At 39.6% G+C, this 15,107-nt stretch overlaps 1 protein-coding gene across 1 annotated transcript in view; it reads left to right on the top strand.

Moving 5' to 3' along the window:
- The window catches only part of st6galnac3 (ST6 (alpha-N-acetyl-neuraminyl-2,3-beta-galactosyl-1,3)-N-acetylgalactosaminide alpha-2,6-sialyltransferase 3), a 102,607-nt gene that overhangs the window by 39,849 nt on the left and 47,651 nt on the right, over window positions 1-15,107 (top strand). Inside the window, exons 2-3 of the mRNA XM_024281958.2 lie at window positions 2,637-2,831; window positions 12,299-12,708. Of these exons, the coding sequence (XP_024137726.1) occupies window positions 2,637-2,831; window positions 12,299-12,708 (605 nt within the window). The remainder of the gene's footprint in view (window positions 1-2,636; window positions 2,832-12,298; window positions 12,709-15,107) is intronic.

Below are 15,107 nucleotides of genomic sequence, written 5' to 3'. Positions count from 1 at the left end.
TCTGTCAAATGTAAAAAAAAAATCACATTTTGAGAGATGCTAGTTTCTAGTTGCTAGTTTATAGACGCAATTCTATTTATTATTAACAACAAGAATGCCATGAATGAAAAATCCAAATTTCTTAAAGGCTAAAGTAAGACTATACAGCTCCTTCAAGGTTCTGATCAGTAGAAAACAAGCCCAAATGGCTCTTTTACTGTTAAAGGTTGCCGACCCCTACCCTCGAGTAAATTGAATATTTTCTTTCCCTGCAGTTTGTTTTATTTTCTTACTTCCATTCATTGATCTCCATCATGTCAGTGGCTCCTCCTCCATTAGACCTTTTCCTTCTCCATCTCTTATCCATTATTCATCACTCCTGGCTCGTCCTGCTGGCCCATGGAAGCCATTCCCTCTAGATTCTGCTGTGTGCTAAAGAATGTCGTCCCAGCTGTTGCTTTATGGGTGGAAATTCTGAAACAGAAAAGCAGATTAAGGGACAGGAACGGGGTCCCTAATCCTTTAACAAAAGAAGTCGACAGGCCTTGGAGCAGCTGTGTGAGGCTAAATCAGGGATACATACAAAGGAGCTTTATTTAGTGCAAATTTGTCCCACTGGACACCTTTTAAAAAAAAAAAAAAAAGACCTACGAGCTTTTCCTTATTGTTGACAACACACCTGCAAAAACAAACTATATTTAAAAATCTTTTTCACAGCACAAAAAAGACAGGTTAATTCTTGTTTTGTACAATATAGGGCAAAAATGAAGAGAACACCGATCTAAAAATGGGAAAATTCAGCAACCACAAATTGGGTTTACCTTAATATAATGGCTGTATTATGTAAAAGTCAGAATGTAGCCCAGTTTCATGAGATTAATCTAATTTTGACCACACTTTTCAATGCAGTTCATTTTGCCATGACAAGCCTTTCAAGGGATTGTTTGGGACTGAAGGATTAATATTTTAGAGAAATGAGAGTCCTTAACCTTTAAACACCTGAAAAACGCAAAATCTTTGGAACTCCGCTTTTCTCCTTCACAATCTACTGGAATTACATTGATCGTGTTACCAATCTAAAAAATACTACAGTAAATCAAAGAACATAAACAGTGGAGCTTGGGTGTTAAAGGGTTAAATCCAAAAGTGACTCTTTTTTGATCAATTTCAGTCCAGGCCATGATGGTCTCAGACTTCTGACCGGCATCCATCACCATAACTGTGCCGCTACTATAAAAAATCAATAACTTTGCTCGAGTCTGTTCAGGTTTTTTCAAAGTGTGCCAACTCAATCACATTAGCAGAGGAGAAATCGTGTGTGTCAACGAGCAGAGATTAAGTGTTAATCTCTGCAAATTGACTGTATGAGGAGAAGGGGGATTTTGTCAGAGGGATCTTTTTATACTTGATGAATCTGAAGTGAAGGGAATATGTTACCGTGAGTCATCAGCCTTGACTGAAAAACATGATTGAACTGAACATTTTCTTCATAGCCAGTCGGTTGCTTTGAAAATGTCTCCTCGCAGTCGGAGGGCTGGTGTCTGGAGCACTCACGGCTCGCAGACGATTGAAGATCTATCCTTACAAAAATTCACATTTTTTATTCAAAATGCATTTGGTCATAGTTTTTGAGACATGAAGTTCACCTTAGAACTTTAACTTAGTATTATTAAAACAAGTTGTGGTAAAATGGGCTTTGCACTAGTATGGCAAAGGGCAGGGAATCACTGGGTACCTCATGATACGATGCATGGCTCACGAAATCGATTATATCGCGATGCTATGATAATTAGTAAAAATAATTTCTAATAAATCACATTAAATAGAGGAACAATTTTTTTGGGGAAAATATATCCCCATTTATTTTTTTAGCTTGAACACAATCATAAAAAGGAACTTGTGTCTTATTTTGTGCAACAAATAATAGACACTTTTGTGCAAATCAGTAATACTGTCTTTGACAACACAAATTAAAGTGGAATTATCTGTAAGATTCAGTGCTAACAATAGTAAACATGAACAGCAATGCCACTACTTAGTGAAAATTGTTCAAAGCAACAGAACAAAAAAATAAAAATTCAAGTAGCTTCCAGACACATTGGTGCTCACAACAGCCAGCCTTGCAACGAGCGCCCCCTATCTACCTCCAAAGGAACGTCTCACCATGGAGGATGAATATATAATGTTTTACAGCCTCTTCAAACGAAAATAAAAGATTGATACTTGGTGAGAACCCATTGAAAATCAATTGCAATATCCCAATATATCGCGATGTCGATATTTTGGCACACCACTAGTATGGACTCATCCTGAAAATGAACTGATAAACATGCATTAAAATATCCAAAACACATAAAACATGCAACTTATGTTTACATGTGGACAATCTAACCTTAAATACCAGGTTAAGTGTGCTGTGACTTTTCTCTAGATCTGTATCATTAGTTGTTTTTTTTTCCTCTTAAACAGTACATCAAATAATTTGTTTTTTCAAATGTTTTGTAGTCAGTGAATGTTCAAATATAACGTCATAGTTCATGTGATGTCAATTCTGTGTCTTTCATCGATGGAAAGGTTCCATCAATTATGTGAATGTGTGTATTTTTGATGTCTGTGTGACGATACTGTAAGAATTACACTCATGTCTCCCTTCACAGAGGAAGTCGTTCATCGCCACCAGCCTGGTCGTGGCTGTAACACTCCTCGTGGTCGTGGTAACCAACTCGGAGAAGTCCAACTTCCTCCTGCTGCCCGTGTTTGGTCAGACCTTCAACAGCGACTGGATGTTCTCCAAGCAGACCTACAAGGCCTTCAAGCTTCACCCCGGATATGTCAGCATTCCCAAAGAGGAGGTGAGGGACTAAAGCTTTCCTTCATCGAAGCCAAAGATGCTCCACCATGATCCGGTTTTCTAAAAGTTAAAGCTTAAAGGTCTGATCGGGGTAGGACCTATGCTTTAGATTAGCTCTCATTAAAGCCTTAATCATAACTGGGTGAAAAATATCCAGATCGTGGACCGCTCAAAGAACCGTAGAGCGAAAATGTTCATGCAGGTATTGTTTTCGGTGGTGTTGCGAATGACAGGTTGTAGTGAACACTTGAGCAACATGTTATGGTAAGTAAGGGTCGAGTATGTGAGACGCAGGTGTGTCGTACAAATGTTTCATTTTTTCAGCTCCCAGAGATCCTGTGGACTGTTCAGCTTACATGAGTTTGCACTTTTGCATTTAGCCTGATTATTAGAAATTAGACAGTGTCGTTTGTCTGGACATCCTATGGACGTCCTGTGGGCCCTCACGTCTCACCTGCACACCCCATGGTTTCACGCGCGGTCAGTACGGGGCCAGAACTGTCGTGTCAGCTGCTACACTCACCCTGTTTGGCCAGGCTTTCGGTTGGAGTAATCTCCCAAGATGCCACTCACCTGCTCCTCCCTCTTCTTAACCATGCTCCTGTTTTCCACTCTCTGCTGGAACGTCTTGGTTACTCTGTTTACGTCCATCCAGCCTTCACTTTGGAACGCTAGCCAGCGTTCTCGCTCACCCTCTGTTCTGCCTCTGCTTCGTCTCATCTTCTTCTACTTCCTCCCGGATTCTGGATCGCAACTGTGTGGAGTTGAGATCCCCTCCTAGAAACTTTTGTGTTACCTGCCCGGCCTCACTGCGGCTCTCTCCTTTCCTCCACTCTTGGACATTGACTTCCCCTCCTGTCTCGGCAGAGATCCTGCAAGAGATCCTGCGCCCCCTGCTGTCCGGAGGAGTCACACTAACTTTTTCCTTCATTCCTGCTTCCTTTGGCTGTCCTAGACACACCCTGACAGGCTGACATCTCATGAACGACTAGAGTGCAGGGTAAAGGCACCATACAACAGTATCACCCATACGTCATAAGTGCATGTGACTTAAATTATTCTGACACACTTACCACACACACGACAATAGAATGTTCTATTTTCATGTCATAACCTAAGGTGGCGGAATGAGCCTCATAGGAACTGCAAGACAAACCATTTGCGGGGCTGGATGTAGTTGTGTTTTCTGTTTTGTTACCTTTTGTTTTCACCTTCCTCTCGTTTCAGGGGTGTTGATTTCTTCCTTTTTCCCACCTGGTTCTCCTGCCCTCTTAATGGGTTTACCTGCGTTTGATTATCTTGTTTTATTCTTCTTTTTATAAGCTTTTAAAAAAGATTTTTCTTTTTTTTAAGCTGTGTGTCCCCTGCGCTTGTCACTAGATCGTCTTGTGTGCCTTCTTGAGTGCCCAGAGCTTTCTAGCCTTTTCGAGTTTATTCTCAGCCAAAAAGAATAAACAACAACCTTTTGAACATCCTGCGTTCTGCTCTTGAGTCCACACCCGGATCCTGACACCAATCCCTTAAAGGTGCGACCAGTCCTTTCTATGACCCTCCACAAATCCATACAACCAAAAAGCCCATGACTTTAGAAAGCTGTCATCAAAATGCTCTAAAACAGGGATGTCAAACTCCAGGCCTCGAGGGCCGGCCTCCTACTGTTATTCCAGATATCCTACCTTATCTGCTGCAGATAACCTGGACCAGGTGTGTTCAGACAATAAGGAGCTTGAATGGCAGATTAGTCAGAAAACATGTAGGACACTGGCCCTCGAGGCCTGGATTTGGACACGCCTGCTCTAAAACCATTTGGCAAAACTGTCTGCATAATATTTTATTTAACGAACCTCATTTGATGTGTTTCAAAAGTAAATCAAAGTGTTGTATTAATGGTCAGGACTATTATTGATAATGACAGAGACAATTTGTACTGACTATCAAAAGAGCACATAGTCACAATGCAGGAGTGTGACAAGCACATCTAAGAGTAAGAGTGTGTAAAGAGTTTTTTTACTCTTAAAGGAAACATGAATGAGACCATTAAAGTTTAACCTGTATGTATTCAGCATCAAACATTTTCCTTTGCTTTGCTGCTTTTTTGCACAGAAGTTTCACTTTGCAAATATTTATTCCACCATAGTTTTACCATCAGATAAAGCTGTTATTTTTTTACGTCCACATTTCTCACTTTTCATGTCGTAACTTGCGTCAAACAGGGATAACTTTTCATTTTGCTGCATTTCTTTTCTGCCAGCATTTATAGACTTATCATGTTTCATTTCCATATTAAGAGGAAAAGTCATGCAAATACAGCAGCTCCTACAGGGTTTTCTTTATTTGTTGTATCGGGTTATGTGTTATGACTGAAAATGTCTCTTTGATGTCTCTTGTTTGCATTATTTCCTTTATATTTTAGTTTGAAAACCCAATAGCCGTCTGTGCTTTTGATTCTGTTCTGCTCCCTCAAACAGCTGCTCGCCGTATGTTCCCTGTGCAATTTATGGAAATTAAAATATCAAAGCCTTTTAATTCCCACTACCATCAAAATGGAGAAATGTTTGTTGTTTGGGGCCGCACTCACGTTTGTGGTGGAGGGGAATGAGTATTCATGCTGGCTGCTTTCAGAGTGCAGTCTGGTTTTAGAATGGTAATAGAGGCACTGGTCCTTCTGCAGAAGTGGATGCCTTATATTCAGCAGGATGATATTGGCAGATTAATGTGCAGCGTCTTTCTCTGCCTCTGGAGAGCTTCATCCACACAACATCGGCCCAGAAGCAATCATGCATTACACCAATCTCTATGTCTGCACCTTCTTCTGCCTTCAGACAAGTCTGCTTAAATCACTGCTCCCTCCCCATGGAGATTAATGCAAATCATTGGGAAAGACAGGCAGCTTCTGCAGAATTAGTCCTCTTTTTGGCTCAAACTCCCTCAATAGTGAGTTCTTTGTAGCAAACTAGAAAGGGCAGTGAAGTGTGAGCTGTCAGCCGATGTTAAGCAAACAACAACACCTCCAGAGACATATATATTTACCCCGGACAGTAAGGCAATCTTACGTGAGCCACAGTGAGGTGTCACCAAAGTATTACACAGCTGCATGTATTATGCATAAAGCCGCAGCAGGGGAGCGGCCGGCCTTATTTTTTCTCATTTGATTGAGTCTGTCTGCAGGTGTGAAAGATTGTCCCTACACTGCTTTTTAAGGGGAATACAAAGCATTTGTCCTATGGCGTTTTTCATTCACGCCTTCAGCTCACCAAACGCCAGCGTAGACACATTTCATATTAAAAACCGGAGAAGGTCCTCCTGGTTTTAGATTGCATGGATCTTCTGATTCTGGACTTTGGTGATTTATAGGCTCCATACCATGATTTTCTTAAGCCTTTCAGAGTGAACTATATCCATATATATATATATATATATATTTATTACCTGTGAACACTAAAAAACAAATTATTTATGAAATATTTGAAATATTTGTTATTTATGAAATCGTGTCGATTCCTGATGCTCCCCCCAAAAAACAGTGATTCTTATGCTTTTTATGTTGTTTATTTTAATGCTGAACTTAACCAGAAAGTTGACCGACAAAAAAAAAAAACTTGTTTAAAATGACAAACACTGTTTATTTTTATCGAAATCTTTGTGTTTTTATTAGTTTTGTTGATTCTTATCTCCTGTTTTAAGTTAAAGGAATAAATAATGGTGATTTAATGCAAGTGATTTACATTTTTATACATACAAATACAAAAGACATACACAAATCAACAAACATATTAAAAGATAAGAATTGTTGGTCGATTTGTGAATCGTTGAGCATTACTCGTAAATCAAATCGGATCACCACTTAAGCAACAATCCACAGCCCTATAATTTATTAAAGACAGGACACAATTGGAAAATATACGGTATTCTAAACCTAAAATGAAAGTTTTTCGCTGATCACCGCTAGCTCTGTGGAGAAATTGGGTGTTAGTGTTAGACTGGGGGCGGAGCTGTCAGAGCAGACTCTTCCTGAAAGGGGCGGTCTCACTCTGTGACATCATCACGTGAGGATCCGCTCGTTTTCGTGGGTATGGGAGGGGCTGCTGTTGAGAGTGCAGGTTTTTAGAGGATTACTCAGAAATGTGTGAATGGATCAAAACACCACTTTGGGGTTCTTTATAGTGAGGAATGAACAGTATAATACACTTAAAAGCTCAATAAGTTGTTTTCTCATGGTATGGCCATGAAATTTCTTTCTCTGTGTATTATCAAAAAATGAGTTTGACAAAAGAGTTTTGTTATCTTTAATGCAAAGTACAAAATACTTGACTCAGCTGGACTGTACCAAACCGTACGGCTCAGGGGATTATAAGCTTAAATGTGTCTTAAATTACAAATCCGTTTCTACTGACTTGTTGTAGAACTTTGCTGCAAACTCGATATGAACCAAATGTCTACATCTCAACCAGCAATTCAACACTACCAGAGAACTGAATGAATAGTTCTGTGGCTGCTGATTATTTTAAAGCAAAACGTTCAGATGAACAGCATCACAAAAGACTTTTGCAAACGCTGAGAGGACATTCTCTACTCTGAATCACCTCAATAACTTTTGTGAATAAAGACAAAGCCTCAACACAGGCAGAAGACTCCGCTTGTCAGTGAAAGTGTCATGAGATCTTGAAGGCAATAAAATTATCTTTAAATGTGAAATCTCAATTTTATTTTGAAATGGTAAAGTTTTGGATACTAAGCATTAAAAAGTATACAGGTAATCCACATCTAAAAGAAAATATTGCAGTAGAAATAGATTTTTTAAACATGGCCTAATTGTGTAAAATCTGGTTAAATAAATGTAAAAAAAACTGACAATAAAACACATGTTTTGTTCTTTCTTGGTAGTGTAAGTACGTGTTCAACAGCAGAACTGTGACAGATCTTCAGAGGAGCATTTGGAAGACGTTTACCGACGCACAGAGCTAAAGCTAATCAAACCCACTTTTTTAAGCAGGAGGAATTTGAAGTCCCAGCGAGACACTGAGATCCTCTGCATGTTAATGCAATCATTATCGCTTATTAAATAACCGTGTTTTGAGCATTTTAATGAGCACCAAGGTTAAGTTCACACCCCAGTGCTTTAATTCAATGATGGCCATGTCTCTGGCACTAGGGCTCTTTTTTTCTTTTTTTTTTTTTAAATAACCCACTTTATTTTTAACTCAGTGGCGCGTTTAAATCAGAGGCTTTGGAGATTAGATTTAATGTTTATCAGAGCGCTAAAATTGGAATGATTATGAGTGCAGGCCTTTTTCACTATGACTTCATGCCACAGTCCAGAACTTCAAACTGAAAAATGAATCCTGACATCAACATATCTCAGAAATATGAAGGTGATTCCTGTTTATCTGTCTGAAGAAGAGGTTTGAAACAACTCACCCTTATGGTCAGAACCTCTGCTCTTTGATCTCCAACTTGATTTGAAATTTTCAAATGCAAAAAGAGTCTGCTTTTATCAGTTGAAGTTGCAGGTTAAATGCTTTGCTCAGAGCTTCATCTGCCATTTTCCAGTCACACAGCCATGTGTCTGAAATGCTGTTAGCCAGCCAGTGTTCCCCACAGATCCAGCCAATCTGTGAGAGCTGAAAGACGTGATGGAGTTATGAGCTGGGCTAAAGGGGAGCCGGTGATGATGGATGAGCGGCTGACAACTCCAGGCAGCTGTGTTCTGGGTCTCACCCATCAAACAATGCTCAAAATATCAGCCTGTGCTGCACCTAATTACAGATTTATTATAGCTCATTTAATGTTTTTTTAGTCCATACAGACCGGTATTTTGGCAAATTTCAACATTAAAAAGTGGTTGTGGTGGACTTTTTGGATGACACTTTAATACACTGTGTTTTTTGTTCTATCTGTTTTTATTTCTTAATTGATGAACTGCTAAACACACGGATGGGAGTTTCATTTTTTAAAGGTTGAAGGTTAAAAAAAAAACACTTTCCTTCAGCACCAACGACTCCTAGGAGTTTTTCCGACAAGGATAGCTTTTTGTTTGTGCTGGGAAAAAAAATGATTTCATCAAAGTATAATTCTATCCAACAACAACATTTAAAGATTTTACATGTAATGATGTTAATCTTTCTCCTTCTATAGCCTATATTCATTATTTTTCCCCAGAACTTTATTTATATTTGCGTAACTTGATATTGGACGCAAAAACAACAGCAGCAACATTACATAGAAATGGCAATCAGAGTTATCTAACATAACATATAAAACATGTGTAAAAGGTGAAGAATACAAAGAAAATTACACATAAAGAAAAAAAAGAAAGAAAAAATCAAAACAGCTTAACTTTTTTGGGGGGGGTTCTCATCAAGTTTATATTTATTATCAAAACCAAGTAAATTCAAGCCATTTCTCTTTTTAACATAATCAAGTGATTTAAAATAAATAGAGAGTTCTTTAAGAAAAGTATTAAAAAGTGGTTTGGTCTTCAAAACTGTATTTATGTGAATAAAAATATTTCCTTGCCATAGCTGGACATTAAGAACTATATTTTCAAAACCATTAGATATCACTACCCCAAATAAAACACTTTATTTATCCAAATGAACTGAAGGTGCAATTTTAGAGGTATACCAAAAACGAAATTCTTCCCAAATTGTATTTATAACTCCACAATTAAGGAATAAGTGATCGACAGTCTCAAAGTCATTTAAACACAAGAACAGCTGTTCTCTTCAAAACCAAATTGATGGAGCCAATATTAAGGTAGGAGCTCTTCCTTCTGTTTCCATCCGTTTCCACTGAATTCCTTTTGAGAGTTGCTGGAGCCTATCCAAGTTACTGTTGGGTGAATGTGGGGTACAACCTGAACAGGTCAACAGTCTGTTTGTAGGACCAGAGGCAATTTAGAGACACCAATTAACCTATGAAGCGCTGGGAGGAAACCATAGAAAGCCCACACAGGAACAAGGAGAGCATGCAGACTCCACACAGAACGGACTCAGCAAGGGTTTGAAACAAGACCTTCTCACTGAGGGGGCAAGAGTGCTAACCACTACAACCCCATACAGCCCTTCTATAATAACATTTGAAGAGCGTTTGTTAATCTATTGTCAATCTCTTTTGGCCTGATAAACTATTTGTAAATACATATATTCTTCTTTTCTAACCGTGGAGTCGTTCTGCCAAATCATCACTTTATTTATATGATTGAACAGAAACAAAATATAATACAGATGGGTGCACCAAAATATATGGTTTGTTGTTTTCTTAGTGGGTTTGTTGTTAATCAAGTCACCATGGAAATATAAGGTGAGTGTAACTGAGAAAAAAAGCCAGACCTGCTCTGCTCCATTCTGATGATTCCACTAGAAGACAAATACATCCATGAACGTCTTTGTTTTCCATCTGGATCATAACTCTACAACTGGATAGCTCTGATATTGCTACTTTTTTAATGTTAGCTTGGGGTTGTGAGGGGCTCTAAGCTTGCAGGTGAAAGTGTAAACAAAGGGATGATGGGATATCAGTGGAAGCTAACCTCTGTGCCAACAGTCCTGCCCACAACTTTGAGGTGAATTTCTAATGATCCCATGCCGCTCTGCTGAAACTATGTCATAGAAAACAACACAAGTTTCTGATTTTGGCCTAAAATAGCATAATCATGATTAAAAGACCACTAGGAAGGATTTGACAATAGATCTAATGATGTTTTGAGTGGGAAAGGAAGGGATCTGCATGTAGTCACATACTGTTGAATATCCCAGCCAGGAAGGCCAAGTGGGCCCCATAAGGTTTAAAAGTGGGCAGAAACCACAGAAACTCTGGACAAACACACATGTTCTGCCCACTTTACAGCCCACTTGACTTTGCTGGCTGGGATATTTAAAGGGTAACCAAATAGGGAAGTTGGAGGCTGACTCCACCAACAACCGAAGTGTGAAAATCCAGTCAGGGGTGGGGCTTGAGGGCAGGACTGTTATCATTACTGGAGCTGCAGATCATGATGTCAGACTTCTGAAATGGCATGGTTTGACCAATCACAAAATTAAACTGTAATACCATGATAAACCTTTAGGGGGCAGAACACATTGACTATATTTTCAAAAATTAAACATTATTTTTTTAATTTATCAAAAATTTGGTAATGACTAAAAGACAGCACTTTTAAAGCCCCATTTATAGAAGGTAAAAGCCAATAAAAGGTGATTTAGGGTTTGGTTACCCTTTAAAGTTACTAATGCTCTCACGTATTGGTGGTTCTTGTTTGATACAAAATAAAAACAAATATTAAGGTCTAAGACCCAAATAAACTTAAAAAAAATTTAAATGTCCTTTATTTTCTCCAGTATGACAGTGTAAACCCTGACAGAGATGCAGAAACGTCAGGATAACAACATTAAAAGTTAATTTGTGAATTTTTTTTAATACTATCTTGGAAGAATAATCTGTAATCTGCTCTTTAACTTCAAATCTGCAATTTAAAGTTAAATCTACATTTAATTCCCTCTTGAAATGTTTCATGCCAGTATAATTTATGCATCAAGTAAATCTGCTGAGGTCCCTTGTGGAACTATAGTCTTGATTCTTTTCATTGTTTCTTGTTGTCTTGATAATTGGGTTTTCAGCCGTGTGCTTTGTGTTAAAACATTGACATTCTCATAGACGTTACCTTCTCTGCACCAGCCTGTTTCTAAAATGTCTTTGTCACTATGGCAACAGCAGGCAGTGATGATTTTAGCCTTTTGAAAAAGGACTGCAGGAGGTTACCTGCTTGAACTTCCTTTTGTTGAAACCCCCCTGCTTGTCCACGCCACGGTGGACACGCAGTCTTATGTTTGATGCACTCAGCTTGAATTTAGGATACATGCCTTGCAGTAAGGCAAAAAGTATTCATCAGTCACTATTCTGCAAGTTGTCCCACTGAAAAAACTGATTTGTAATGTTCCTTATAGAAACACTTTAACTGTGAGAGAAATCATTATTTGAATGTTAAAGCTGTTATTTATATGATGGAGCCCAAAGTAAATATTTAGCTTCTAAAAGCTTTATGCCGAATTTTATTTTGCTTTTGTTTTTTGTTTTTTTAGTAATGAATAAGATGTATGGGTTAAATGGAGCAATAAATAGACCAATAGAAATATATTTTCAGTATGACCATTTACCATCTAGTAAAACCATCTAAGCTTTGATATTTTTCAGACTCCATAAATCAAATTATTACAGGATTTGAATGTTTTCTCTCGACTCGTTTAGATTAGTTATAATAGTTGAAAGAAAGGAACATTCAGTCTCTGCTTTCTCTTTCTCCAAGTTTTTTCTTTAAATGTAAATGCTTTTAATAACTGGAGTTGAACGGGTTTCAATTGAAAACTTTTTCAACTGAAAGCAAAAAAAAAAAAACATTTACTTTCTGAAGCTTTTGAATGAAACATTGTCCTTTCAGTTGAAACTATTTCTTTGCTCTCTGTCCTCCAGCCCCTGGAGCTGCACTGTGACCTGTGCACCATAGTCTCCAGTTCTGGGCAGATGCTGGGCCAAGGTGCGGGCCCACAGATCGACCGCTCCCCTTGTGTCTTGCGGACGAACAACGCTCCCACGGTGGGGTTTGAGATGGATGTCGGCAGGCGCACCACCGTGAGGGTGGTCTCCCACACCAGCGTCCCTCTGCTCCTGCAGAAGCCCCAGTACTTCTTCGGGCAGGAAAACGACACGACCTATGTGGTGTGGGGCCCGCTGCGAAACATGAGGAAGGACGGGAAGGGCATTGTGTACAACATGCTGCAACAAGCATCAGAGAAGTACCCGCGCGCTCGCATCTACATCACCACGGATGAGAGGATGAACCACTGCGACACCGTGTTCAAGAAAGAGACAGGAAAGGACCGGTGAGCCAAACTTCATCTGCTTCTCTGCTTTTGTGTCTGCTTCAGAAGCGACAGCTCATTTCTGCTTTTGGCTCGGTGTCCCTGAATTCCTCCCAGACAGACCTGACTTTCAGTACCTCACTCAGTCTTTATTGAACATCAGCAGATGATCTGCTCATTGCTTTGGGTTTTTTTCTTGTCCTAACAAAATAAGCCTTTTCACACAGCATTGAAGTTGCTTTTTGGAAGATATTTAGGAAAATACTGGTTTAGACAAAAATGTCATTATTGAGGAAGCTTGTCTGAAAATTTTCAACACATCTGAAAAAAACTGTCAAATGATCCAACCTGCAGATCAATGCAGCCCTATTTTCCTGTTCATTGTGTGTTGGAGACGCTGGACATTGGTGTAGTGAGTATCTGAATCCCTGGTGGGCGTGAATGTCTGTTCTTGCTTCAGCTCATTGGTGTCTTCTGGTGTTTTTGTGTTCTGTTCCTGGAACCAAATTCTATAGAAGCTCATTCAGGTTAAAACCAGTACTTAGATGGAGCACAAAGATTCTTTTCTATTTTGTCTGTCTGTTTAGAGTTTGATTGTTTGCGTTTCTTGAGAAACATCCATAGTTTCCATGTGTCTGTAGTGTCCATCCATCCATTTTCTGAACCCGTCTTATCCTTTACGGGTCACAGGGCTGCCAGAGCCGAACCAGACTACTGCTGGGCGAAGGCAGGGTGCACCCTGGACAGGTTGCAAGTCTGCCTTGTGGTTCATTCACAACAGATGCGGTAGGCGTGTCAAAATCGTGTCTGCCACCTTTCTTTTGACGCATGTCAAATTTACTGCTTATAATCTTGACGCCCCTACTGCGGAGTAACCGCCAAAGTTGTTCTGGAATTCATTTGTTGCCACATCATGGAAAACATGGACGATGTTGAGCGAGTAGCTTGGGTTTTCATGTTTTGGAGAGCTCCACAGAGGCACTGGCAAGCACTGTGTAGAGCCGCCCCTGAGGGCCGTTTTAAACTTCTGTTTGTCTGTGGATCAGTTTGAGCTTTAACCCAAGAGGGGGGAAGTAAGAATACAACTGGGGGATCTTTTTATTATTTTCTTGATGAAGATAAGAAAAACATCATAAACCCATGAAGCTAGAGCGATCCCGCGAGCTACAACTCAACCCAGCAGCATTCTCTGGGCTGCTGGGCAGCTAACCACCAGCGGGTAAACCGAGCGGGCTCTGCTGCCCAGGGGCCCACTGCCTGGGCAGTAGACCTTGCTAGATCTGCCGGACGCGTGGACAGTAGCCATTGCTATCAGCTCTGCCGGAGCCTGAGCAGCAGCGACAGCTATTAGCTCTGCCGGAGTCTAGGGAGGGAGCGGAGCTCTCTGGCTCGCTAAGCTGGCTAGCATACCCGTCCATCCAGCTCAATGAACTTGGTAACGGGCTAGTGATCTAGTGATATTCAATTTGATTGTATTAATGAAGACAAAGAATAGAGTTTTTGTTTAGTGATTTTATTATTTTAGGGACATTTTTCATTCACAAGTGTCTTTTTTTTTAATAAGCCCAAACCTTTTGTTTTTTCAGAAACAATTTGAATCTTTTATGTCAGTCCCTTCAAAGAAATAGAAAATAAAAATGCTTTTAAAATTTTTAGATAATTTATCAGTTTATTCAGTCTAGTTAGTGCCTTTTTCCTTCTTATTTATTTATAATTTTGGGTTGTGTTATTACATTACAATTATTATTTTTAGTTTTTTCATTGTTACGTGTAATGTTAAATTTGTTAATTTAAAAAAAATAAAAATATCCCCATATAAACAGTGCCATCTTTTTGTAGCCAGGTAGACCATTGTGGCTGCCTTGAGCGTAGATGGTCGTGGCTGGAGTCCGTACTTTAAAAATCAGTAAGCGATGAAGATCGCGCTGGTGAGCTGGTCAACAGGCAAGGACAAAGATGCCGTCAGCATTGTCCCAACGAATTGGATTGTTGACTTTGATCCAGAGTGTCGCACAGCATCACAACTCATGATAAGTTGCTTGTCATACGGAATCGATGGATCCACAACTCTTCAGTAAAATCACCAACCAAGATTTCCTCAAAATCCCTTCATTCATAGTCGCGGCCTGCAGCCTGAATAAGACGTCTCCTTTGACCGATGAGGATGAGCGCTAGTCCCATGACAAAAACTGGAATGGATCTTGTCCTGTTTTCAACCAGAAAAAAATGTCCAGCTGCTGCTCGTTGTTGGACTGGTTCTCACGTGTATCTGCGACTGCGCTGCTGCACACGTGACACAGCTGTGACGTCACCCAAATACTCCCTTTTAGTGAATCAAATTAAAACATTACTTGTTCTCCTCTATTGCCGTGTTTTTAACTTATCGCAAGTTGGTTTGTGTTTATTCGCATAATTATGAT

The sequence above is a fragment of the Oryzias melastigma genome, linkage group LG17 (assembly GCF_002922805.2).
Source record: "Oryzias melastigma strain HK-1 linkage group LG17, ASM292280v2, whole genome shotgun sequence".
Taxonomy (NCBI): domain Eukaryota; kingdom Metazoa; phylum Chordata; class Actinopteri; order Beloniformes; family Adrianichthyidae; genus Oryzias; species Oryzias melastigma.
Note: the sequence above shows the minus strand (reverse complement) of the source record. Positions and strands in the feature narration are given on the sequence as shown.